The 27,102-nt window shown below is 45.0% G+C and overlaps 1 protein-coding gene across 1 annotated transcript; it reads right to left on the bottom strand.

Moving 5' to 3' along the window:
• On the bottom strand, positions 1-25,350 carry LOC139531900 (serine/threonine-protein kinase PRP4 homolog). Its single transcript, XM_071328842.1, has 15 exons — positions 25,178-25,350; positions 23,400-24,623; positions 23,063-23,221; positions 17,287-17,448; positions 17,095-17,176; positions 13,384-13,591; positions 10,464-10,531; positions 10,200-10,293; positions 9,793-9,940; positions 9,279-9,416; positions 8,900-9,053; positions 8,526-8,640; positions 8,267-8,418; positions 8,034-8,120; positions 1-2,071 (listed from the first exon to the last, which is right to left on the bottom strand). Exons 1-15 carry the CDS (start codon positions 25,234-25,236, stop codon positions 1,868-1,870), a joined length of 3,054 nt encoding a protein of 1,017 aa, XP_071184943.1. The 5' UTR covers positions 25,237-25,350; the 3' UTR covers positions 1-1,867.
• Between the last annotated feature and the right edge of the window lie 1,752 nt (positions 25,351-27,102).

Genomic DNA, 27,102 nt, shown 5'->3' with positions numbered 1-27,102 from the left:
TTGAATAGGAAATATTTTATTACTAAAAGTGGTGGTGCACTGAAGGTGCTCTTTTCACATCTCAGTTCTTTGCTTAAATCACAAGATTTTTTTCCTCAATGAGAAAAGAAACAAATCAAACATGAAAATCTTTAACATGGAGAAAGACAGTGGCAACAATGGAATATATACAACATGGGAGAACGAGGTGGCGGCTTTCACAGGCCGGCATTGTTCTGTGTTCTACACACAAGGCTCATACAGGAGGCACTTAAATCTGAGAGCCTATAGCCAGGACCGTGTCAGAGAGAGAGGAGGAAATATGTGAAACCGTTGGAGTCAGTGGGGCTGCTCTGTTCTGTAAAATAACACAATGACCGACCTTGAAATGGAGCGGTCTTATTGTTCGAGGGGAGTACAGTACGACTGTTGAGTCCATTCCTTAAGCACAGGCCTGGGACCTGTGAAATGGGGATTGTGGTGCCATCATGTGGGACATCAATGCTGCTACACACACACTAGGTTACCATCCAATTGGTGAATATTCTAAAATCCACAAAAACAATATGCACATTTCCCCAAAAGAGATATTTCCATCAAAATGACTTGTTCCAGATAAAAGGCTGAGCGTGATGTAGCGCAGTTAATTTAAATGTACAGAATAAGTTAAATTGGTTTCCATCACATTTTCAACTCCACTGATGGTTTTCGGCACCGTTATATAGCGAATGTGCCCGCTCTGGTCTTAGTACGTGTGCTCTAGCCAACAGCTTGCAGATACAGTGCGGGTAGGCTACCTACATGATGAGATTATTATGGATAAAAGTGAGATTATTTGTATTTGTCAAACGGCAGTCAAGCATCAATCATGTCACCAGAATAAGACCCTCTATATTTATTAGGAAAGGAGCATCAAGCTCATCACCGTGCACTTTCACCCCCCTATGAAGTTCACCATAACTTATTTTATCTGTAGCCTATTTAACTGCATGCTTTCTCGAGTCGTAGTGGGAGGACAATCATTGCGTGACTGGTTATTATATACATTTTTGTAAAAAAAAATAAAAAGTTTCTGCCATTTCTCACGTAATGAATTTTACCGACAAAAACATCCCACCCTGTCTAGTGTTTTTGTATCCAACGTGTACTTTCCTCGCATAAAAAGGTTGGCTGGAAACCTGGTTACAGAGAGCATTAACAGTACACAGGCTTATGCTAGACACATCTAGAGCACAACGAAGGGGTGCACATTCAAAAGCATGCACAGTCGCAGAATGAGCAATGTTGGTGATCATTAAAAATTTAACAGTTGAAGATGATGCATCTCCTTGATGCGACTAGTATACAACACACATTTCTAAACCGACCTACACTCAGGTACTTCGACAATGCATTAGACATGTTTACAAGAATTTTATTATTTTAATGTCATTCACTTCAATGCCAGTTAAATAGAAATAGTCCATAACTGCTGCATCACCGCCGGAGGGGTGTGGGGTGTATGATGATAAATCAAAATTATTTTTTCTTCTTCATGAATGTCTATTTTACTTATTTACAATTAAAACATACCAGGTTATCGTACCCAACATAATCAAAATAGGGGAAACAATTTATCCATAACATTCTCAATGGGGCGTCTGGTCTTGTATTTCTACCTGGCAAGGCTGGTCTGGTTGATGGTTGGGCTGGTTTGAGGTCAGATCTTCTCCTGGATGAAGGGGTGCTGCAGGGCCTGTCTGATGGTTGGGCTGGTCTGAGTTCAGATCTTCTCCTGGATCAAGGGGTGCTGCAGGGCCTGGTTGATGGTTGGGCTCGTCTGAGTTCAGATCTTCTCCTGGATGAAGGGGTGCTGCAGGGCCTGGTTGATGGTTGGGCTGGTCTGAGTTCAGATCTTCTCCTGGATGAAGGGGTGCTGCAGGGCCTGGTTGATGCTGATGCGTTTGGCTGGATCCAGCATCAGCGTGCCGTCGATCAGGTCTTTTAGGACCAGGACCTTCTTCCTCTGCTCCTCGGGCAGCCGCTGGCCACCCACCATGTCACACAGCAGGTCCTTGGTGGGGTTGATGGTGCTCATCACTGTTACCTTCTCCTGTGGTGTGTGGAGGGAGGTGGGGTGAGGATGGAGAAGGAGTGGGTGGAGGGAGAGATGGAGGGAAACAAATAAATATATGCCATTTAGCAGATGCTTTTAAGCATACATTTTACATACAGGTGGTCCCGGGGTTCAAACCCAGTATCCTGGAGCCATGCACTACCGAGCTACAGAGGACCACAGTGAGAAACTATTCAAAAAATATGTAGCATCTGAATGAGCCTATGACTAGCCCAGCAAATCTAGCTGTTTTTAACCGATTTCTTATATAATTTCCCTGACAACTGAGCAGGTGAACAGTAGAACAGTTTCCCAAGGTGGCTTAGCAGTTCAGACGTCTTTTTCTGTTCCGTATTGTCGTGTCCTGTATATATATATATTTACACCTTTCTTCGCATATCTTTTATTTATTTTATTATCCAAGAACTCAACTACAAAAGCTTTCCTGCAAAAGCTTTCCTGCAACCCGCTCCACCAATTACAAAAAAGTATTATTTACCTCAATCTGAAAATCCATCGTGGAAGCTAGCCAGGGGCTAATTCAGAAGCTAGCCTGAAAGCTAACCAGAAGCTACTCCGATAGCTAGCCAGAAGCTAATCTGTAGCTGCCCCGAAATTAGCCGGTTTGCTGGCTAGCGTTGGTGTTTCAGCTGCCCACGTTTTGTGGTCGTCAGCTATTCCTTTAGCTCGATAATCTACCGGCACTTTTGTGCAACGCGACTCGGACCGGAGCATTCCGGGACTTTTTTTTCTCTCAGTTTCCCCGGATTCCAGCCGCAGGCTCTGGACACTTGCACCTTGATCTCGCAGCTAGCTAGCTGCAAACCGTGTGACTATTGGCTTACGTCGACCCCGGAGCAAACTCAAATCATTCTGGAGCTAGCCAGCTGAGGAGTTCCATCAGCCATTCCTGGGTACAGTCACCTATCCGGACCCGTTTCTTTTGTTGTTGCTGCAGATACGGAGCCCCTCCGGGCTTTCACGACTGACTGCCGCGACTGACTGCCGACGTTATCTGCCCGAGGGATTTATCCAACTGGCACCTCCGTCCCGACGTTACCTGAACGCTCATCTGGGGCCCGCTAATCGTTAGCTGTCTTATCGGCTGCTATCTGAATAAGTATATCGGACAACTATTATTATTATTATTATTATTATTTTATTTTTTCCTTGGGTCACTATATCTATTTTGCCAATTTGGATTGATCCCCTCTACCACACGGAACCCCACTAACCTACCGACGGAAACGCACGAGGTATCTACAAACAGACCTCCATCCTATGCTGCTACCGATAGCCATATACCCGGCCAGCTGTCTGGATCGCCACGACCCCAACCAACCTCTACTCACTGGACCCTTATTGATCACTCGATTAAGCATGCCTCTCCTTAATGTAAATATGCCTTGTCCATTGCTGTTCTGGTTAGTGTTTATTGGCTTATTTCACTGTAGAGATTCTAGCCCTGCTCACTATACCATATCCAACCTCTCAGTTCCACCACCCACATATGCAATGACATCACCTGGTTTCAATGATGTTTCTAGAGACAATATCTCTCTCATCATCACTCAATATCTAGGTTTACCTCCACTGTATTCACATCCTACCATACCTTTGTCTGTACATTATTCCTTTAAACTATTTTATCGCCCCCAGAAACTTCCTTTTACTCTCTGCTCTAGTAGCTCTAGGCGACCAATTCTCATAGCTTTTAGCCGTACCCTTATCCTACTCCTCCTCTGTTCCTCTGGTGATGTAGAGGTGAATCCAGGCCCTGCAGTACCTAGCTCCACTCCTATTCCCCAGGCGCTCTCTTTTGATGACTTCTGTAACCGTAATAGCCTTGGCTTCATGCATGTTAACATTAGAAGCCTCCTCCCTAAGTTTGTTTTGTTCACTGCTTTAGCACACTCTGCCAACCCGGATGTTTTAGCCGTGTCTGAATCCTGGCTTAGAAAGACCACCAAAAATTCAGACATTTTCATCCCCAATTACAAGATTTTCAGACAAGATAGAACGGCCAAAGGGGGCGGTGTTGCAATCTACTGCAAAGACTGCCTGCAGAGTTCTGTTTTACTATCCAGGTCTGTTCCCAAACAATTTGAACTTCTACTTTTAAAAATCCACCTCTCTAAAAACAAGTCTCTCACCGTTGCCGCCTGCTATAGACCACCCTCTGCCCCCAGCTGTGCTCTGGACACTATATGTGAACTGATTGCCCCCCATCTATCTTCAGAGCTCGTGCTGCTAGGCGACCTAAATTTGAACATGCTCAACACCCCAGCCACCCTACAATCTAAGCTTGATGCCCTCAATCTCACACAAATTATCAATGAACCTACCAGGTACCACCCCAATTCCGTAAACACGGGTACCCTCATAGATATCATCCTAACAAACTTGCCCTCCAAATACACCTCTGCTGTTTTCAACCAAGATCTCAGCGATCACTGCCTCATTGCCTGCATCCGTAATGGGTCAGCGGTCAAACGACCTCCACTCATCACTGTCAAACGCTCCCTGAAACACTTCAGCGAGCAGGCCTTTCTAATCGACCTGGCCGGGGTATCCTGGAAGGATATTGATCTCATCCCGTCAGTACATTTACATTTAAGTCATTTAGCAGACGCTCTTATCCAGAGCGACTTACAAATTGGTGCATTCACCTTATGATATCCAGTGGAACAACCACTTTACAATAGTGCATCTAACTCTTTTAAGGGGGGGGGGGCTAGAAGGATTACTTTATCCTATCCTAGGTATTCCTTAAAGAGGTGGGGTTTCAGGTGTCTCCGGAAGGTGGTGATTGACTCCGCTGACCTGGCGTCGTGAGGGAGTTTGTTCCACCATTGGGGTGCCAGAGCAGCGAACAGTTTTGACTGGGCTGAGCGGGAACTGTACTTCCTCAGAGGTAGGGAGGCGAGCAGGCCAGAGGTGGATGAACGCAGTGCCCTTGTTTGGGTGTAGGGCCTGATCAGAGCCTGAAGGTACGGAGGTGCCGTTCCCCTCACAGCTCCGTAGGCAAGCACCATGGTCTTGTAGCGGATGCGAGCTTCAACTGGAAGCCAGTGGAGAGAGCGGAGGAGCGGGGTGACGTGAGAGAACTTGGGAAAGTTGAACACCAGACGGGCTGCGGCGTTCTGGATGAGTTGTAGGGGTTTAATGGCACAGGCAGGGAGCCCAGCCAACAGCGAGTTGCAGTAATCCAGACGGGAGATGACAAGTGCCTGGATTAGGACCTGCGCCGCTTCCTGCGTGAGGCAGGGTCGTACTCTGCGAATGTTGTAGAGCATGAACCTACAGGAACGGGTCACCGCCTTGATGTTAGTTGAGAACGACAGGGTGTTGTCCAGGATCACGCCAAGGTTCTTAGCACTCTGGGAGGAGGACACAATGGAGTTGTCAACCGTGATGGCGAGATCATGTAGAGGATGCCTGGTCATTTTTTAAAAATGCCTTCCTCACCATCTTGAATAAGCATGCCCCATTCAAGAAATTTAGAACCAGGAACAGATATAGCCCTTGGTTCTCTCCTGACCTGACTGCCCTTAACCAACAGAAAAACATCCTATGGCGTTCTGCATTAGCATCGAACAGCCCCCGTGATATGCAACTTTTCAGGGAAGCCAGAAACCATTATACACAGGCAGTTAGAACAGCCAAGGCTAGCTTTTTCAAGCAGAAATTTGCTTCCTGCAACACAAATTCAAAAAAGTTCTGGGACACCGTAAAGTCCATGGAGAATAAGAACACCTCCTCCCAGCTTCCAACCGCTCTGAAGATAGGAAACACTGTCACCACCGACAAATCCACTATAATTGAGAATTTCAATAAGCATTTTTCTACGGCTGGCCATGCTTTCCACCTGGCTACCCCTACCCCGGACAACAGCACTGCCCTCCCCTCTGCTACTCGCCCAAGCCTTCCCCATTTCTCTTTCTCCCAAATACAGTCAGCTGATGTTCTAAATGAGCTGCAAAATCTGGACCCTTACAAATCAGCCGGGCTAGATAATCTGGACCCTTTCTTTCTAAAACTATCTGCTGAAATTGTTGCCACCCCTATTACTAGCCTCTTCAACCTCTCTTTCGTGTCGTCTGAGATCCCCAAAGATTGGAAAGCAGCTGCGGTTATCCCCCTCTTCAAAGGGGGGGACACTCTTGACCCTAACTGCTACAGACCTATATCTATCCTACCCTGCCTTTCTAAGGTCTTCGAAAGCCAAGTCAACAAACAGATTACCGACCATTTCGAATCCCACCACACCTTCTCCGCTATGCAATCTGGTTTCAGAGCTGGTCATGGGTGCACCTCAGCCACGCTCAAGGTCATAAACGATATCGTAACCGCCATCGATAGGAAACAATACTGTGCAGCCGTATTCATTGACCTGGCCAAGGCTTTTGACTCTGTCAATCACCACATCCTCATCGGCAGACTCGACAGCCTTGGTTTCTCTAATGATTGCCTCGCCTGGTTCACCAACTACTTCTCTGATCGAGTTCAGTGTGTCAAATCGGAGGGTCTGTTGTCCGGGCCTCTGGCAGTCTCTATGGGGGTGCCACAGGGTTCAATTCTTGGACCGACTCTCTTCTCTGTATACATCAATGATGTCGCTCTTGCTGCTGGTGATTCTCTGATCCACCTCTACGCAGACGACACTATTCTGTATACTTCTGGCCCTTCTTTTGACACTGTGTTAACAACCCTCCAGGCGAGCTTCAATGCCATTCAACACTCCTTCCGTGGCCTCCAATTGCTCTTAAATACAAGTAAAACTAAATGCATGCTCTTCAACCGATCGCTGCCTGCTCCTGCCCGCCTGTCCAACATCACTACTCTGGACGGCTCTGACTTAGAATATGTGGACAACTACAAATACCTAGGTGTCTGGTTAGACTGTAAACTCTCCTTCCAGACTCACATCAAACATCTCCAATCCAAAGTCAAATCTAGAATTGGCTTCCTATTCCGCAACAAAGCATCCTTTACTCATGCTGCCAAACATACCCTTGTAAAACTGACCATCCTACCAATCCTCGACTTCGGTGATGTCATTTACAAAATAGCCTCCAAAACCCTACTCAATAAATTGGATGCAGTCTATCACAGTGCCATCCGTTTTGTCACCAAAGCCCCATATACTACCCACCACTGCGACCTGTACACTCTCGTTGGCTGGCCCTCGCTTCATACTCGTCGCCAAACCCACTGGTTCCAGGTCATCTACAAGACCCTGCTAGGTAAAGTCCCCCCTTATCTCAGCTCGCTGGTCACCATAGCAGCACCTACCTGTAGCACGCGCTCCAGCAGGTATATCTCTCTAGTCACCCCCAAAACCAATTCTTCCTTTGGACGCCTCTCCTTCCAGTTCTCTGCTGCCAATGACTGGAACGAACTACAAAAATCTCTGAAACTGGAAACACTTATCTCCCTCACTAGCTTTAAGCACCAGCTGTCAGAGCAGCTCATAGATTACTGCACCTGTACATAACCCATCTACAATTTAGCCCAAACAACTACCTCTTTACCTACTGTATTTATTTATTAATTTATTTTGCTCCTTTGCACCCCATCATCTCTGTCTCTACTTTGCACTTTCTTCCACTGCAAACCAACCATTCCAGTGTTTTTTAGTTTTTATTTTACTTGCTGTGTTGTATTCACTTCGCCTCCATGGCCTTTTTATATTTTTATTTATTTATACATATATTTGTTTGCCTTCACCTCCCTTATCTCACCTCACTTGCTCTCATTGTATATAGACTTATTTTTTTCACTGTATTATTGACTATATGTTTGTCTTACTCCATGTGTAACTATGTGTTGTTGTATGTGTCGAACTGCTTTGCTTTATCTTGGCCAGGTCGCAATTGTAAATGAGAACGTGTTCTCAATTTGCCTACCTGGTTAAATAAAGGTTAAATAAAAAAAATAAAAAAGAACATATACGAACCCTTTCGGTCACTTTGTCTACTTCAATGTAGAGGAAGTTGAGGTTCTGATCAAAGTGCTGGTCTTTGAACAGGCCTTTCCGGATCATCTGAGAACAAAAAAAACATTACATCATCTGTATGCTACAGCACAGTGTACAATGCCCCAGGTTATGACTTCCTGTCAAAATCTAACAGAGAGAGAGAGACTAAGGCTAGGAGAGACCAGCCAGGTCCAGTAATGTGGACAGTTTACCTTGTTGGGCATCTTGCCCTTGAGGTCCATGGCCAGTTTTATCATGTGGTTGTTGGAGGAGCCGGGGAAAAGGATCTTGCCGGTGTAGAGTTCGTACAGCGTGCAGCCCACTGACCACATGTCTATGCTGTAGTCGTACGGCTTCCCAATGACTGTGACAGAGAGAGACATCATGAGGACTGTGATTCAAGCAGGGACAAAAAGAGAGCTCTATTACAGCTGAACCGTTATAAGCAAACAATCTCAAAGTAAAATGTACTGATTTCTGGAGCTCTGTAGAATCTGCTGACGAGGTACGGCGTGATGTCGTTGTCTGCCACATGGGACGCCGAGCCAAAATCGCAGAGTTTCAAGATGGTCTTCGACTCGTTCACCTTGTAGGGGAGAGAGAGAGAAACAGACACTGTTAGATGGGACCTTCAGGCCACGGTCTTATTCATTACGGCACAGTATCGCAAAACGCTTCAATACATTTTTCAACGCAAAGCGAAAACAAGTGGTTTTTATTGGACAAATCCAGATAGTCTCTCCCAGTTTCAGTCCTCTTTCTTCCATTTTGTGCCTTTGAACACGACCCGGCCTCAGTGCAGTTGTAACAGTCATGTGATGATAATGATAGTATGGGCCTCGTACCAGGATGTTGTCAGGCTTGATGTCAGCGTGGAGGATGCTGCAACGTTTGAGGAGTTTGAGTGCCAGGAAGAGCTGCTGGGTGTAGGAGCGGACAGCCTTGATGTGAAGGCCCACGTCCTTACCGTACTTCTTCAGCACCTCGCGCAGGTTCATACTGAGACACACATTTCACAGAGAGACATGAGTTAGAGACATGAGTTAGAAGAAGTATGCTAGATGACAAACACATCGTGGTGTATCCTGCCACTGAGGACATGGGGTGCGTCTGAAATGACACCCTATTCCCTATAGTGCACAAATGTTGAGCAGTAGTAAAGGGAATAGGTTGCTATTTCCCACTACTGCCACAGTGCAGTAGTGGTAGTCTCCCAGTTAGTACCTGAGGGGCTCGAACACCAGACACAGGTGCTGCTTGTGGTAGAAGTGTCTGAAGAGGCGCAAGCAGTGGAATTTGTCGTCTGGGTCGGCGTCGTTGAGCCTCTTGAGGAACTCCAACTCCTTCAGGCCAGTCTTCTGCCTGGAGACCCAAAACCAGCAAGGTCAGCATCTATTGGTTTATTTATCCAGGTAGGTTGAGGTAAATATCTATTTTCCAAAAAAGCCCTGGACGCTCCACATAGACGTAGCTAGAATACTTCTAATGAGAGGACACATTCAAATGTATGGGTGGCGAAGGCAATATGTTCCCCTAACCATCAGCGAACCAGGATGAGTCCCAAATGCCTCCATTAGTCCTTTAACAGACACTCTGATCCGGAGCGACTAATTAGCTCGTTCACCTTACATACCTACATAGTGCACAACTTTTGACCAGACTCCTGGTCAAAAGTAGTGCACTATACAGGGAACGGGGTGCCATTTGAGTCCTTGAGGCTGCCTGCCCGAGGACCTACATGAGCTCGTTGTTGCGGATGATCTTGACGGCCACATCCTGTCCGGCGCGGGCCGTGTCCCTGCCCCTGATCACGTTGCTGAACATTCCCTGGCCTGTGTAGCCGTACACGTCGTAGCGCTTGTCCAGCGTCTCCCCGATGTTCACGCCTAACACACAGTAGGATAGACACGAGGGCCATGTTTAGAAAGTCTTGGTTATTTCCTCAATGAAATGTCCAGTTACTAGGCCTCAAATAACAGTATTAACCAATAGTGAAATCAAAAGGACTGCACTCATACACAGAGGAATACTAAGACTACATGGACTGTTTGCAAACATGGATGATTGAGAGAGCGAAAAGCTCAGCAGCCTTTCATCGACGAATTCTTAACACCTGTAACAGTGTGTCCAGTCAAGGGCACTTACGGTAGTAACCCTCTGCATCGGTCCAGTTGTCCCGGAGGTTGGGGTTCTCTTTGAAGTCCTTCCCCCCAACACCTGCTGCTCTCATCCTGGCACTCTGTGTAGATCAACATGACCAAACATTCAACCACACTCGCATAATGAACTATTGCCACAGACAGATCACTCATGGACTTGCATGTTTCGTCCAGAGTAGCACTCTAAAGATCAGAGATATAAACATGGCTGGAGATCAGTGGAGGGGAGTGTGGCTCCTGTAAGACTTACATCAATGGCTGCTTCAAACATGACGTCCGACTCCGTAAACATATCAGGGGCCGAGGGCTTTTTGGGTCCTGACAGACAGAGGGAGGAAACGAGAGATTTAGTACACTTAACAGAAACATGCTTCAACCGGCACATGTTATGGCCCAAAAATATGACGTGAAATTAATGACCACTGGGGAACCAGACTAATTTACCACTCCGCATTTGGTCAATGTTAGTCATATGTGTAACGTCACCACGTTGCAACTTTCTACCACACGAGACAAAGGTGTCAAACATGAGAGAGAGAGCCATTGCGCTGTATCCCCTTTCAATGCCAGCACACCTTATAAGAGAGGGGCCCTGGAGGAAGGGGAAGGGAGGAAACATGAGATTACACAGCCCAGTATGCCACAAAGGCGGTGTCTACACTTGACACTTACAGGGCATTCGGAAAGTATTCAGACCCCTTCCTCCACATTTTGTTACATCCTTATTCTAAAATGGATTTGAAAAAATCCTCAATCTACACACAATACCCCATAATGGCAAATCAAAAACAGGTTTGACATTTTTGCAAATGATTACAAAATAAAAACAGAAATACCCTTTGCTATGAGACTCGAAATTGAGATCAGGTGCATCCTGTTTGACTATCCTTGAGATGTTTCTACAACTTGAGTGGAGTCCACCTGTGGTAAATTCAATTGGTTGGACATGATTTGAAAAGGCACACACCTGTCTATATAAGGTCCCACAGTTGACAGTGCATGTCAGAGCAGAAATCAAGCCATGAGGTCGAAGGAATTGTCCGTAGAGCTCCGAGACAGGATTGTGTTGAGTCACAAAACATTTCTGCAACATTGAAGGTCCCCAAGAACACAGTGGCCTCCATCATTCTTAAATTGAAGAAGTTTGGAACCAACACTCTTCCTAGAGCTGGCCACCCGGCCAAACGGAGCAATCGGGGCAGAAGGGAATGGTCAGGGAGGTGATCAAGAACCCCATGGTCACTCTGAGCTCAAGAGTTCCTCTGTGGAGATGGGAGAACATCCAGAAGGGGACAAATCTCTGCAACACTCCACCAATCAGGCCTTTATGGTTGAGTAGCCAGACAGAAGTAACTCCTCAGTAAAAGTCACATGATAGCCCGCTTGAGTTTTCCAAAAGGCACCTAAAGGACTCAGACCATGAGAAACAAGATTCTCTGGTCTGAAGAAACCAAGATTTAACTATTCAGCCTGAATGCCAAGCGTCACATTTGGAGGAAACCTGGCATCATCCCTACGGTGAAGCATGGTGGTGGCAGCATCATGCTGTGGGGATGTTTTTCAGCGGCAGGGACAGGGAGACTTAGGATTGAGGGAAAGATGAACGGAGCAAAGTACAGAGATCCTTGATGAAAATCTGCTCCAGAGCGCTCAGGACCTCAGACTGGGGCAAAGGTTCACCTTCCAACAGGACAACAACCTTAAGTACACAGCCAAGACAACACAGGAGTGGCTTCAGGACAAGTCTCCTAATGTCCTTGAGTGGCCCAGCCAGAGCCCGGACTTGAACCTGATCGAACATCTCTGGAGAGACCTGAAAATAGCTGCGCAGCGACACTCCTCATCTAACCTGACAGAGCTTGAGAGGATTTGCAGAGAATGGGAGAAACTCCGTAAATACAGGTGTGCCAAGCTTGTACCCTATACACCTAAAAAGACGAGGCTGTAATTGCTGCCAAAGGTGCTTCGACAAAGTACTGAGTAAAGGGTCTGAATAGTTACACTACCATTAAAATGTTTGGGGTCACTTAGAAATGTCCTTGTTTTTGAAAAGCAAATTTTTTGTCCATTAAAATAACATCAAAATGATCAGAAATACAGTGTAGATATTGTTAAAGTTGTAAATTACTATTGTAGCTGGAAACAGCTCATTTTTAATGGAATATCTACATAGGCGTACAGAGGCCCATTATCAGCAACCATCACTCCTGTGTTCCAATGGCACATTGTTTTAGCTAATCCAAGTTCATAATTTTAAAAAGGCTTGAGATATGGCTTTTTCTTTGCAACTCTGCCTAGAAGGCCAGCATCCCGGAGTCGCCTCTTCACTGTTGATGTTGAGACTGGTGTTTTGCGGGTCCGATTTTGTTCAGATCTGGCTGACCAGATGGTCAGGGAGGTGGTCTGGGATACATTGTGTGTGGATTTCTCCTCAGTCTATATGCAATCAGGCTATCGAAAGCGCATACAGTGGGCAACGTCATCAACACTCCTTCCAAAAGTCTCCAGAAAACGTGTGTTTTGGGACCGAGAGGCACCTTTTCATTATAAAGTTGGAGGAAATACGTTCCTAGTGTGAGAGGAATGTGTTTGCTCCCTCAAAAATGCTAGCCAATAAATAAATAAATATAAAAAGTTGGCTAAAGTTATATAGACCCATTTGTAATCCCTTTAGCATTGATTGCTAGCTAGCGAGAGGTTAGCTGGCTAGATAGCTTCTGTCATCAGTTTTTGTTGTGTTGTTATCCTATTTAGACTATTCCACCGTTCGTATAATGCATACAGGCATTTGAATATAGCGTGGGAAAAGGAAATCCAGACACACTGTGGACACGGTACGCACATTTAAAATATAGTTGAAGATACATTCCATGATCAGAACTGTATGATCAGAATACTAAAGCTGTATGAACAATCAAGTCTAGTCACGACCACAGTTACTGCTAATGCGGGCACATTCAGCAAACAACCTGTATTACTAAAGAACACCTGTAAACTTCAAAATAAACCAAAAACATAAAAAGTTATCACCAAGATGACCCACCCAGATTGTACATTGCATATGAGCTATGGAATATCTTGAGACGACAATACAGAGCAGACCAAATGGTACCCTTTTCCCTATATAGTGCACTACTTTCTTTTCTCCCAGCCTGAATCCCTTTACTCACCGTCCTTCTCCTGCGTGATGAGGCCTTGCTTGGCCTTGATGTTCTCCTCAAACGTGTCCAGGTTCTCCAGCTCGTACTCCTTGACGTCGGCCGCCACACGCTCCAGGACGTCGTCTGGCGAGGGCGAGCGGCTCCGCGTGCTGCTCTGCGGGCTGCTGGGCTCCGACGCCATGGACGCCATGCTGTCCTCGTTGCCGCCACGGTATTTCTGCACAGGGAGAGAGAGAGTTAGTGCCAAGTATAGAGTGGTCACAACAATGGAATTAAGGAAAAATAAGATATTGGTTTCGATGTGGGTCAATTTCAATAATGAAAAGGCAAATCAGAAAACATCCTATATTGGAGTAGTAGCCAAATATGAAACACTGGGCTGGGGATCCCTGCAACAGCTATGGACAGTTCAACAGCAGTTGTGATGATCAGGGCTCCAGACATAACCATTTAGTCTCATTTTGCGACTTGTATTTGGCCGCATCTGTGCGAGCTGCCCATTCTACATGATCACCTCACTAAAGAGCTAAAACCATGATTTGGTCAAACAATCAAACATTATCCTCATGATTCCTGTAAAGATAAGATTAATCCGGGTATCTGCAGGTTACATGAAGTTGAATTTACAACCTTTTTAATGCCACTTGGAATGCCAATTCATACCAATTTTGAGGTCTGCATGAGCCACACACCTGCAAATATTCCTTTACAGAAATGAGCCCATGTTGGCAAAAATTTGCATTTTTAGGGCTAGCTCTTTCACCTGAGTCTATTGCCTACATGGCTCATATTAGCAGGCAGGTGTGCTATTTTAGCAATGAGCATTCTCCTGGAGCCTAACGGATATAGTAGTATAGTGGCTAGGCTATACCTGGCTGAAGCAGGGGGTTTCCCATCGGCATTTGTTTGACTACCACAAAGAGCTAATCATTAGCCAGATCAAAAAACACGAAGTGTTCAGAATTTTGTCTTCGATACCAATACCGGCTTTTGATACTCAATACTATAACGATATCACCGTGAAAAAATTTCTTAAAGTCAAATATACAGCACTGTTACTGTATAAAACTCATCCCGTTGAGCAGTTGATTTGTAGAATCTGGTGTGTTAGAGTAGGGCTGGAACAGAAGCATATACACCCAGTAGCTCTCTTCGAGGTGCTATGCTACTACATTAGAACATTAGCCTACAACCAAAAAGTCTAATAAAATTATTCCCTCATTCAGTGAATCAGGTATCAAATGACTATACTTTGACGCAAGTCAGCTAAACGGGAGGGCTCTAGAATGACTCTTTTCACTGCCAAGACAGACAAGAAAGAAGTTAGCTATTTCATCTAACATGTTCAGAGAATGCATGATGGATATTTTGATGTGTCAAAATACGATCCAGAGTAATCAGATAGATTTTTGGCTCTTCAGAGATTCATTTGCCTGCATGTTTTTTTGTGTGTGCATATTGGCCTCGGCCCTTCAAACTCAGCTCTGGACCTCGGAGCCAATTACATTGCGTTTTTTCAATGTTCCTAATCAGGGACTGACTAAGACGCGGGACATCAGGTTGGTGCAATTAGTTGTCAGGTAGAACAGAAAACCAGCAGGTTCCGGACTAGAGCTGGTTAGAGCTGCCGCTTTCAAGGAGCGGGATACAAATCCTGACGCTTATAAAAAAATTCTGCTACGCCATCCAACGAACCATCAATAGTGGACTAAGATCGAATCCTACTACACAGGCTCCTACTACACCGGCTCCTACCTTTCTAAATGACTATCGCCCTGGACCCACTCCAATTCACATACCGCCCCAACAGATCCACAGATGACACAAGCTATTGCATTCCACACTACCCTTTCGCACCTGAACAAAAGATACACCTACGTGAGAATGCTGTTCACTGATTACAGCTCAGTGTTAAACACCAGCGTGCCATCCAAGATCATCACTAAGCTAAGGACCCTGGGACTAAACACCTCCCTCTGCAACTGGATCCTGGCCTTCCTGATGGGCCGACCCCAGGTGGTGAGGGTAGGCAACAACACATTCGCAACGCTGACCCTCAACACGGGGGACCTTCAGGGGTGCGTGCTAAGTCCCCTCCTGTACTCCGTTCACCCACGACTCCAACACCATCATTAAGTTTGCAGACCACATTACGGTGGTAGGCCTGATCACAGACAAGGATGAGAGTCTAAAGGGAGGTCAGAGACCTCAACGTCAGCATGATAAAGGAGCTGATCGTGGACTACAGGAAATGGAGAGCCGAGCATGCCCCCATTCACATCAACTGGGCTGTAGTGGAGCAGGTCGAGAGCTTCAAGTTCCTCGATGTCCACATCACTAAGGAGCTATCATGGTCCAATCACACCAACACAGTCATGAAGAAGTCATGAAGAGGGCACGACAACACCTCTTCCCCTCAGGTGGCTAAAAATATTTGGCATTGGCACTCAGATCCTCAAATAGTTCAACAGCTTCACCATTGAGAGCATCTTGACTGGCTGCTTGGCATCCGACCGCAAGACGCTAGAGGGTTGTGCGTACGGCCCAGTACATCACTGGGGCCAAGCTTCCAGCAATCCAGGACATATATAATAGGCGGAGTCAGAGAAAAGCCCATAAAATTGTTAGACTTGAGTCACCCAAGTCATAGACTGTTTTCTCTGCTACTGTACGGCAAGCGGTACCAGAAGGCCAAGTCTAGGTCCAAAAGGCTCCTTAACAGCTTCTACCCCCAAGCCATAAGACTGCTCAACAATTATTCAAATGGCCACTGGACTATTGCATTGACGACCCCCCCATTTGTTTTGTACACTGCTGCTACTCGCCGTTTATTATCTATGCATAGTCACTTCACCCCTACTCGGTACTGGTACCCTGTATATAGCCTCGTTATTGTTATGTTATTTAAGAAAATATTTACCAAATAAACTAAACTCTTCTTGAACTGCACTGTTGAATACGGGCTTGTAAGTAAGCATTTCACGGTAAGGTCTACTACACCTGTTGGTATGATTGGTACACCAAAAGCCTATCGACCAAACAGTCAATTAAATGGGGTCAGCCCTAATGTGCACACGGCTGGATAGCTCTCGAAAACCTAGGAAGTGGGTCTCAAGTATTATTTGATGTTTTTTCTGTCGCGGTGGAACAATTAAGCAGCACCGGCACAATATAACAGAAACACTGAAGTCATCTCCGTCACATTTTTTAAGACCTCTGCAAACTGAATTTCAGGCGTTTTAAAACTTAAGGCCTGTAAATGAGAAATTAATTGAAGACTACAAATTTTTATAGCAACCTAGCTAATGCATTTGAGTCTCCACTTGGTCATTTAGCGCCAAATAAATGAGTCTACGTAGTCAAATACATCTCTGTTGAACACAATAAAGTTCTGGAGTCCTGTTTTAACAGTAAAATATAACTCGTGAAAATCACTGGACTAGGTTGCACATCAAAATATCTCGATTCATGCATTCCTGCATGGACGTGTTAGATGAAACAACTTATTTCTGTAATACCATCTAAGTAGTCTATTAGACCTCTTAATAAAGCACTGAGAATTACTTTATAAGTGATTACTTCATGTTTCTATTGCGTGATGCCACAACTTATTTATTTATTTTGGGGGGGGCGACCAATCTTGGGCTGGTGCCACAAACTGAAAAAGTCACCAGGGGGAAATGTTAGTCTGGAGCCCTGGATGAGGGACGGGGAACGGACCTGGACGATAGCCAGGCGCTGCTGCCGGCGCTGCTCTATGATGGCCTCTTCATCCACCTCCTCACCGTCAAAGTCCTCAAGCCTGGTAACAAAATTAACCGACTTACAAAAACACACAATCACCCAGATAATTACCATATTGCAGAGTGTAGCATTTGTCTGTTTGTGTGTGGGTGTTCACCCTCTACTCACACTTCCTCCTCGGAGGACTCCTTGTCGGCCTTCATGCCCTCAGAGAGGCTACCCTTGAACTTGTCCTCGTCCCGGCCATGTCTCCTCCTCCTGTCCCGGTCCCGGGAGTTGGAGCGCCGGCCGTACTGTCTGAGACGGCCGTATCTGTCTCTCTCCGGCGACCTGCAGCGCACAACATAGGAAATATTTAGAAAACCTTGGCCTATGAGCCTCATACTCCAACATTACCAAAGCTTCATCACTAGAACCAGACAGAATCTGTAAGGAAACCATCTTACCACCACAATGATAGTGTTAACTCGAAATGACACAACGACAAGGTTCCAGTTTAACAACGTTTACTCAACCGTATTAGCACACTACATGTTTGCCATTGCACTCAGGCCAGGTTCATCTAACCCGAGACGCCTGCGCAGGCACCCTAATAACAGAGTGATAGCCCCGTAATAACAGAAATATAGGGATACTTAACATGAACTTCACAATCTCACACTTAAAAAAAAAAAGACAAAACATCAACTACATAATTAAAATGTTCAAGTATTATTCAAGTACCCCATTACAAATGGGTTGTGTGACAGTTTTTAGTTATATTACTCAAGCTGCCACTTTCCATTACTGTGAGCCTGTAGGAGCACAAGACTGGATGCTCTCTTTTTAGTCAGACAGTCAGCAAGCTGTTCCTTTGTGGTCGACCGCAAAGGAACAATCCGCTGGATTCTCTGAGTTTGAATAAGTTCCTTGATGCTGCTTATCTCAAGACGAAGTATTTTCTCTGTGACAGACTTGGTTGACTTCCCAGCATCAACTAAGAAGTAGTTGTCAGTGACACAAACTACAGGTAGAATGTGCCGTTTTGTCTCACCAGTGGTAAGCTCTGAGAACAGAGTTGCAAGAAAGATAGCATTGTCAATTCCATCCGCAAGAGCAAGTGTTTCTCCAGCAATTGTGCTTCGGACAACCCTTCTGATCCTTTTTGACTGCCAACAGATGAGAATCTTCCTCCTTCACCCCTTTACACGATTAGATGTCCACCTTGTGTGCCTCCATCTGTAAGGTTCCCTAGGGAAGCATCACTGAAGACAACTAGTTTCAGAGTCATCTTTTCCAACATGCTGAAACTTTAGTCACTTGTTGTGATTTCAGTTTACGAACAACTTTGTTTGCCTCATGAATGGTTTGTACAGTGGCGTGTTTTGTGTTGGATGCCAAGTTGCAGCCATCAAACATTACATCAGGTCTACTCTGTCTAGCAACCCATAAAATTTGACCCATCTTTGACCTCAATTGATCAGCTTCAATTCCACAGAGGGGAATTCCTTTGTACGGCTCTTGAAGAATCCATGTGGATGGGTTGAAGATTCTTGATATAGCTCTCCTGTTGCATCAGTATTGTTCCATCAACTGTAATAAATTCTATGCCAACATAAAAATTATCATGCCCCTCACGCCTGACCTGGAAAACAGCTTTGAGGTGTGGAATCACAGTTGTAGCAAAGGTCTGTGAGCCACCCCAGATGAAGTCATCAACAAAACAGACAAGTACTCCAGTCACATTGCAGTCTTGATCAAGCCAATAGAAGACTGCAGGATCCACTTGTGACATGTTTCCACCTGTACTCAGCATTGTTGCCTTGACTTTGTTGTACCAGTAGAGTGATGCATCTGCCAGGACATACAGACACTTTTTTAGTTTCCACAGTGTTCCTTCCTCTTTGCTTCAGGCGGAGGTCAGATGTAAATGTCCCTTGACAGCTCTGTTCCCTGCAAAAATGCAGATTTGATGTCTATGGAATGAAGGTTCCATTTTTTCTGGCAGATCACTGTCATCAGCAATCTGAGTGACTGGAGGCACATGTCAGCGAGTCTTTTGGGAGTTCTTTAGCAGCCAGCGCCTCAAAACCACTAGATGTGCTTTTGGCACTATTCCAGTTAAGGATTCTTTAAGGGTACACACCCACCTTGTTGTGACACATTTTTGGCCAATGTCTTTGACTTCCTCAAACACTCCATTTTCCCTCCAATTACTGAGCTCATCTAGCTTAGCTGAGTCACATGACACGTCCTTTGTTTCAAGTACATCATCATTTAGAATGTCATTCCTGTTTTTCTCGATTTTCCATTGGTTCAATTCTGAGATTATCTACAAGTGACAGATCAGCTGACCCTGTTGTACCAGAAAGTGTAGCTGGTTCAGAGTACTGCAAGTTGTACCAGTTCTGGTGTTTTCCTTTGGCTTTTCCTGCTCGTCCAATGACGGTTGCTGTATGTGGAATACCACTTTCTCTGTCCATGTATTTAACAATACTTTGCGTTTTTCCTTTGTGTTCATGTTCTCTCTGACTGTCAGAATCTCCATGTGCTCTGTGTCCGCCAGAATCTCATTTTTACATGGACTCTGTGTGATGTCTTTGTCTAAAATGTTTACACAATAGTGGCCTGAGGTAGTAAGTTCAAGGGTCACTGGTTGTTTAAAACATCACTGCCTTGTAATTTATGTCTAGTACAGCCCCTGCCTTCTTGAGGGAAGCTTTGCTTAATAGTACGGGGAAATCTGTAGGGATCACCTCTGTTTCAAGGTGACACTTAGTCTGACCAATTTTCTCTCTCTCTATACATTTTCCTCTGTTAGTTTAACTTGTTCATTTTTATGAGGACAGTCTTTAACATGGTAAGTGCTTTGACAAATAGCACATTTTGATCTCCTTCCATATTTGTCTAGTGGATTTGTGCCGGGCAATGGCGCCCTCTTCTGGTTGTCTTGAGTATGTGACTTGTTGGCACCTTTTCTCTGCTGCATCACTCACTTACATTCCATCTGTTATTGGCGCGACAGACGTCTTTTCACCAAAAGGTATTTTTAGTGCCGACTTCATTGACGCAAAAGTCACCACAGCACAAGCAGTCAAAGCCAACTGTTTCTCCCCACCATCCAGACAGGCAGTATCTAGAAACTTGAAAGCTAACACTGCATCCGGGAGAACCATGTCGTACTTGCGCATCCTATAGTACCTCCGTTGGAAATCAATGATGTAGTCCGTCATTGCAACCGAAATATCTCTAGTAACACTGTCAAATTTTGAATATGCCTCGTAGGCACGGTCTTTCTCTTCTTTAAGAAACACAGAATCCAGTGCTCTAATCAAAGTTCCAATACCGTCATCCTTGTTCAAATCCTCAACGGATATTTCCAGTGCTGTATCTCTAGCTCTTCCCTCGAGCGATAATACCACCGCAAGAGCTTGCTTTTTCTCATCCAGATTAGTAACCTGTTTCCATCTTTCATACGACCTCTTCTTGTCGAACCGAGGTGGCACATTGTAGTTATTAGCCATCCTCTGCTACCAATGTTAACTCGAAATGACAACGACAAGGTTCCAGTTTAACAACGTTTACTAAACCGTAATAGCACACTACATGGTTGCCATTGCACTCAGGCCAGGTTCATCTACCCCGAGACTCCTGCGCAGATGCCCTAATAACAGAGTGATCGCCCCATAATAACAGAAATATAGGGATATTCAAAACATGAATTTAAGACAGCATTGCCTGCCTATTTGATGACAATAATTGCAACTAGCTACACATATCCAGTATCTGTAACAGTAATACAATTTTATACTATTAGTATTTTAATAGGATCCCCATTACACCGTACCCAAAACGAACACGCGCAAATTGATTTTGTCCCCCCACACCAAACACAATCACGACACGCAGGTTGAAATATCAAGACAAACTCTGAACCAATTATATTAATTTGGGGACAGGTCGAAAAGCATTAAACATTTATGGCTAGCTAGCTTGCAGTTGCAAGCTAATTTGTCCTATTTAGCTAGCTTGCTGTTGCTAGCTAATTTGTCCTTGGATATAAACGTTGAGTTGTTATTTTACCTGAAATGCACAAGGTCCTCTACTCCGACAATTAATCCACACATACAGTTGAAGTTTACATACACCATAGCCAAATACATTTAAACTCAGTTTTTCACAATTCCGATATTTAATCAGAGTAAAAAATCCCTGTTTTAGGTCAGATAGGATCACTACTATTTTAAGAATGTGAAATGTCAGAATAGAGAATGATTTATTTCAGCGTTTTGGGTAGCCTTCCTCCTGACAGAACTGGTGTAACTAAGTCAGGTTTGTAGGCCTCCTTGCTCACACACACTTTTTCCAGTTCTGCCCACAAATTTTCTATAGGATTGAGGTCAGGGGGTCATTTGGAAGACCCATTTGCGACCAAGCTTTAGCTTCCTGACTGATGTCTTGAGATGTTGCTTCAATATATCCACATAATTTTCCCACCTCATGATGCCATCTATTTTGTGAAGTGCACCAGTCCCTCCTGCAGCAAAGCACCTCAACAACATGATGCTGCCACCCCCGTGCTTCACAGTTGGGATGGTGTTCTTCGGCTTGCAAGCCTTCCCCTTTTTCCTCCAAACATAACTATTTCTATTTTTGTTTCATCAGACAGAGGACATTTCTCCAAAAAGTATGATCTTTGTCCCCATGTGCAGTTGCAAAGCGTAGTCTGGCTTTTTATGGCGGTTCTGGAGCGGTGGCTTCTTCCCTGCTGAACGGTCTTTCAGGTTGTCGATATAGGACTTGTTTTACTGTGGCTATAGATACTTTTATACCGGTTTCCTCCAGCATCTTCACAAGGTCCTTTGCTGTTGTTCTGGGATTGATTTGCACCAAAGTATGTTCATCTCTAGGAGACAGAATGCGTCTCCATCCTGAGCGGTATGACGGCTCCGTGGTCCCATGGTGTTTATACTTGATTGTACAGATGAACGTGGTACCTTCAGGCATTTGGAAATTGCGCCCAAGGATGAACAAGACTTGTGGAAGTCTACAAACATTTTCTGAGTTCTTGGTTGATTTCTTTTGATCTTCCCATGATGTCAAGCAGAGGCACTGAGTTTGAAGGTAGGCCTTGAAATATATCCACAGGTACACCTCCAATTGACTCAAAATGTCAATTAGCCTATCAGAAGCTTCTAAAGCCATGACATAATTTTCTGGAATTTTCCAAGCTGTTTAAAGGCACAGTCAACTTAGTGTATGTAAACTTCTGACCCACTAGAATTGTGATACAGTTAATTATAAGTGAAATAAACTGTCTGTAAACAATTGTTGGAAGAATTACTTGTGTCATGCACAAGGTTAGATGTCCTAACCGACTTGCCAAAACTATAGTTTGTTAACAAGAAATTTGTGGAGTGGTTGAAAAATGTGTTAAGTTTATGTAAACTTCTGACTTCAACTGTAAAACAGTCAACCGAATCGTTTCTAGTCATCTCTCCTCCTTCCAGGCTTTTTCTTCTTTGTACTTTATATGGCGATTGGCATCTAACTTTCATAGGTGTATTACCACGACATACTGACCGAAGTTAATTTTTTAATCACCCATGTGGGTATAACCAATGACAAGATGGCATGTAGGTATCTGCTTCTATAAACCAATGAGAAGATGGGAGAGGCAGGACTTGCACCGCATTCAGCTTCACAAATAGAACTACTTCTATTTTAGCGCTTGGCAACGCAGACGCTCGTTGGCACACGCAAGCAGTGTGGGTGCAAAGATTGAATAACATGTATGTGTACATTTATTTTGCAGTACACGCGACGCGAGCCGTGTGGTCAGCATGTTAGCTTTTGCAAAAGCAATTATTTACAGGCATCATCTTAATTTCTGGAGGCTTGAAGAAGCCCCTGCAGATTTAATTTGGCTCAGCACATCCACAAGTTTCAGCTTGTCCCATCTCACCTGCGTCTCATTGGAGACCTGCTCCGTCTCCGGAAGGGCGAGGGGGACCTTCTTCTGAAGGGTGAGCGGCTCATCCTGCGACGTTGGGGAGCACCTCTGGGGCTGGTCTCCCGTGACCTCGCTCTACCCCCTGGCCCTGCTTCTGGACGTATTCGCTTTCTGTGGGAAAGAATATAAAGTTTAGAAGATCAGTGGTGGATAGCAGCACATTCTTAATGCCCCATCCTAAAATAGTATGCGCCCTCAAATAGTTGCCCATGCCATGTACAGACCACTACTGTTGTTTGGTATAGGACAATAAGGGGGTGGACTGCAGGTTAATCCATAGTAAACAGACCGGAGTGGTGAGGAGCCCTGTCTGTCAGCATCCCTCCTCCTGGCATCTGGGGAGCGACTGCGGCCTCTCCTTGCTGGGGACCTGGCTGATCTGGAAGGAGAGCCCTGTTTGGAGGTGGAGGCTGAAGCAGATGCCTGCTGGGAGTCTCTGGTGGGGCGTGGGGAGGCGCTGCGTCTCCTCGAGGGGCTAATGGGCACTCCTCCTCGCCTGTGGGGAGAGCGGTTCTCTTTCCCTGACGAAGCATCCTTGGAAGGTGACTTTGTCGGCCTCTTGTCTCGCTCTCTTTCTGACTCCGACCGCCCTGGACGCTCCCGTGATCTGGACCTCCGGCTGCCACGCTCCGTGTTTGGTCTGTCGTCAGGCTGGGGCGAAGAGCGTTTGACTGAGCGGACGCTCCTCTGCTCTGCTCTCCTGCTGGAGGGGGAAGGAGACTTCTTGTTTCTCTCTTTGGACCTTCCCCCGCTTTGGGAACGCTTCCTCTCTTTTGATTTGCTGCGGCCACGGCCTTTGGCGGCCACGTCTTTGCTGCCTTTGGTTGTTTTGTCCGACTTGGATTCCTTGCCTGTCCTCTCCTTGGACTTGCTCCGACTGTGGCGCTTAGAGCTGGACTTGCTGGCTTCTGTGGAGTCCCGTCTGGCTTTACCACTCCTACCCCTGGGGGAGGGGGGTTTCCCCATGCTGCCCTTCTGACGCTGCTCCCCGTTCCGGACCCTGCCCTCTCCGTCTCCCTCCTCAGAGCCAGAGTTATAACCCTGTAGGATGAGGCCCATGCCTGACTGCACCTTACCCCCTTCCATCACCTGGCTGTCCAGCTCAGCTTTAATCATGGCCCTCTGTTTCTCCAACTCCTCCAATAAGGCCTTGTCGTCAGATGAAGGGGAGATGTGAGTCTTTCTCTGGCTGGAGGCGCTGTTGATGCCAGGGGCGGAAGAAGAAGAGCCATCTTTACGTTTGTGTTTCTTGTGTTTGTGTCGATGTTTGCGCTTTCGGTCCTTGTCCTCTTCGGACGCGTGCTTGTGTTTTTTGTGCTTGCTGCGGTGTTTGTGTTTCTTCTTCTTGTGTTTGCTGCCACTGCTGTGATGTTTGGACACGTTCGCTGTCTTTTCTCCGTTAGTTTCTGCTTCCCCCTCTCCGACTTCTTTCTCCTCCCGCTCTTCTTCTTCTGAATTCTCACCACTCTCCTCCTCACTCCCACTCTTGTCATGGCTCTCCAAATCTTCTTTCCTAAGGTACAAAGATTGGTCAAATATATAATTTAAACCGAACCAATTTTTTGTAACTTGGCTAGATACAACATGAATTGTCCAAAATATGACTTAACACATCAAACAAAATCTGTAACTGCTAGCTATCCTTGCTTCCCGACTTGACCGCCAAGTCAGCTAGCTAGCTGACCGCTAGCTAACGCGCTAGCAAGCTACTGTAGCAAACAATGGCTAGCTTGCTACGTTAGCTTCTTAGCTACGTATGCAATAAGCATTGCTAGCCAGATAGTTAGCGAGTTAACTAGAATGTTACGTTGCATGTTAGGACACTCGGGTTTGATTGGTTTATGGTATGGTTTCGCTATAGAAAACATTTTAACATGTCAGCAAACCCTTTCGAACACTGGGCTAGCTAAGAGTTAGCAGGCTAGCTCTATTTAGCTAGTCTGATACTGTTTCAACGCTGCAGAAAACAGATGCACCGACGACAACGTCGACTTGCCAAAAGCACTGAATCGGGTAAAAGTACTACAAATAAGTTGCATGGTCGTCTAATCTTCTAAAATGTCTTACACGTGCTCGTTTCCGTTATTCATTCTGCTAGACGCGATATCCATCTCTACATCGGCCATTTTCCTCAGCCGGGGTGTTTCTTCCTTCAATGTATTGTACACAGTACACACAACTGCAAAAAACTGTACTTCTGCCCTCTACAGCAGCCGCGACGTACTGGGTTGACTGAAAACGCTAAAAGTATAATTTTGTCCACTAGGGGACAGTGATGTTTGAGAGAATGCTGACAGTGGCAAGGGGAAAGTGGCTGGTAAATTTCTCGACAAGTGTTGGTCTATTCCCAGCTATAGTTATTCATAGTTTAAAAGCAAAACCTACAACCAGGGTATTCTCAGGCACTCCCTCCACTGGGGATTCTGTCACTCACAATCACTTTGGAAAGTTCCTTCTCTCTTACAGCCTCTGAAAAAATACAAATGTATGTTTTACAGCCTCTCTGATCTATCACCCTAAAAGAGCAGAACAAGATAACCATAGAGAAGCGTTTTCTTTACCTCTTCACAGTACAGTTACAGTCTGTAGAGATTATAGACCTGTATACCCATAGTCGCAGGAAGTAGGAATAAGAATAAAAAATAGATATCATTTTACTTTGGGAATTTTCCCCCACCACAAAAGTAGTGCGCTGGGCCTTTACTGGTCCTGTATTAGAGGACCGATATAGCCGTCTGTAGCGCATGCAAAAATCCCCTCTCCCGGTCAGTTTTTGTAGCATGAAGGAAATATCATAGAGCTGTTCCCCCCCCCCAAAAAGTCCCAAGATGATGAATGGCATCATTCATCCTCCACCCCCACCATCCAAAGCTTCTTCCACTTTCTCAATGGATTTGTGCAACATTTGTATTTATAGTCTAAATAAATAGAGTGCATTGTTTCAATGTATCTACATAGGCAAAAGTCCAACTGTAAAAATTGACATGTTATCCCTAGTTATGTAAAATCAAATCAAAATGTATTTTCCACGTGCGCCGAATACAACAAGTGTAGACTTTACCGTGAAATGCTTACTTACAAGCCCTTAACCATCAGTGCAGTTCAAGAAGAAGAAAACATTTACCAAGTAGGCTAAAATAAAAAGTAATAATAAAAAATAACACAATAAGAATAACAATAACAATAACTAGATGTCGGGCATCTTGTTGTGATTTGTACTGTACAAGACAGTTTTAATTTACACTGTATTCATAATTCATAATGAGAAGAGCACCCCATTACACCTTGGTCGTATGGGCCAGACACTTCACACTTCACATTCACAAATAGAAAGTGAAGATGGCACATTCAGTTGAACATGGGTAATGGCATTTCGTGCCGTCATGAAACCTATTTCACTCCATCACATTTTCAATGAGAACCGTCATGTCAGACATTTCAGTCGTAATGCTGCTGTACTAGAGAAAGACAGGCAGTCATTGGCTCTGTGAAGGGAAAGTACAGACCAAGGAAACCACATTTTAGCATAACACATTTTATGAAGATCTTTTTGCAGCACCGGATTGATAGATACACTAAATATACAAAAGTATGTGGACACCCATTCAAATGAGTGGATTTGGCTATTTCAGCCACACCCGTTTTTTTATTATTTTTTTACCTTTATTTAACTAGGCAAGTCAGTTAAGAACAAATTCTTATTTTCAATGATGGCCTAGGAACAGTGGGTTAACTGCCTTGTTCAGGGTCAGCTCGGGATTCGATCTTGCAACCTTTCGGTTACTAGTCCAACGCTCTATCCACTAGGCTACCTGCCACTCCGTTGCTGACAACTGTATAAAATCGAGAACACAGCCATGCAATCTCCATAGACAAACATTTGCAGTAGAATGGCCTTACTGAAGAGCTCATTGACTTTCAATGTGGCACCATCATAGGATGTCACCTTTCCAACAAGTCAGTTCGTCTAATTTCTGCCCTGCTAGAGCTGC

The sequence above is a fragment of the Salvelinus alpinus genome, chromosome 10, assembly GCF_045679555.1.
Source record: "Salvelinus alpinus chromosome 10, SLU_Salpinus.1, whole genome shotgun sequence".
Classification (NCBI taxonomy): domain Eukaryota; kingdom Metazoa; phylum Chordata; class Actinopteri; order Salmoniformes; family Salmonidae; genus Salvelinus; species Salvelinus alpinus.
This window is presented reverse-complemented; position numbering and strand designations above follow the sequence as displayed.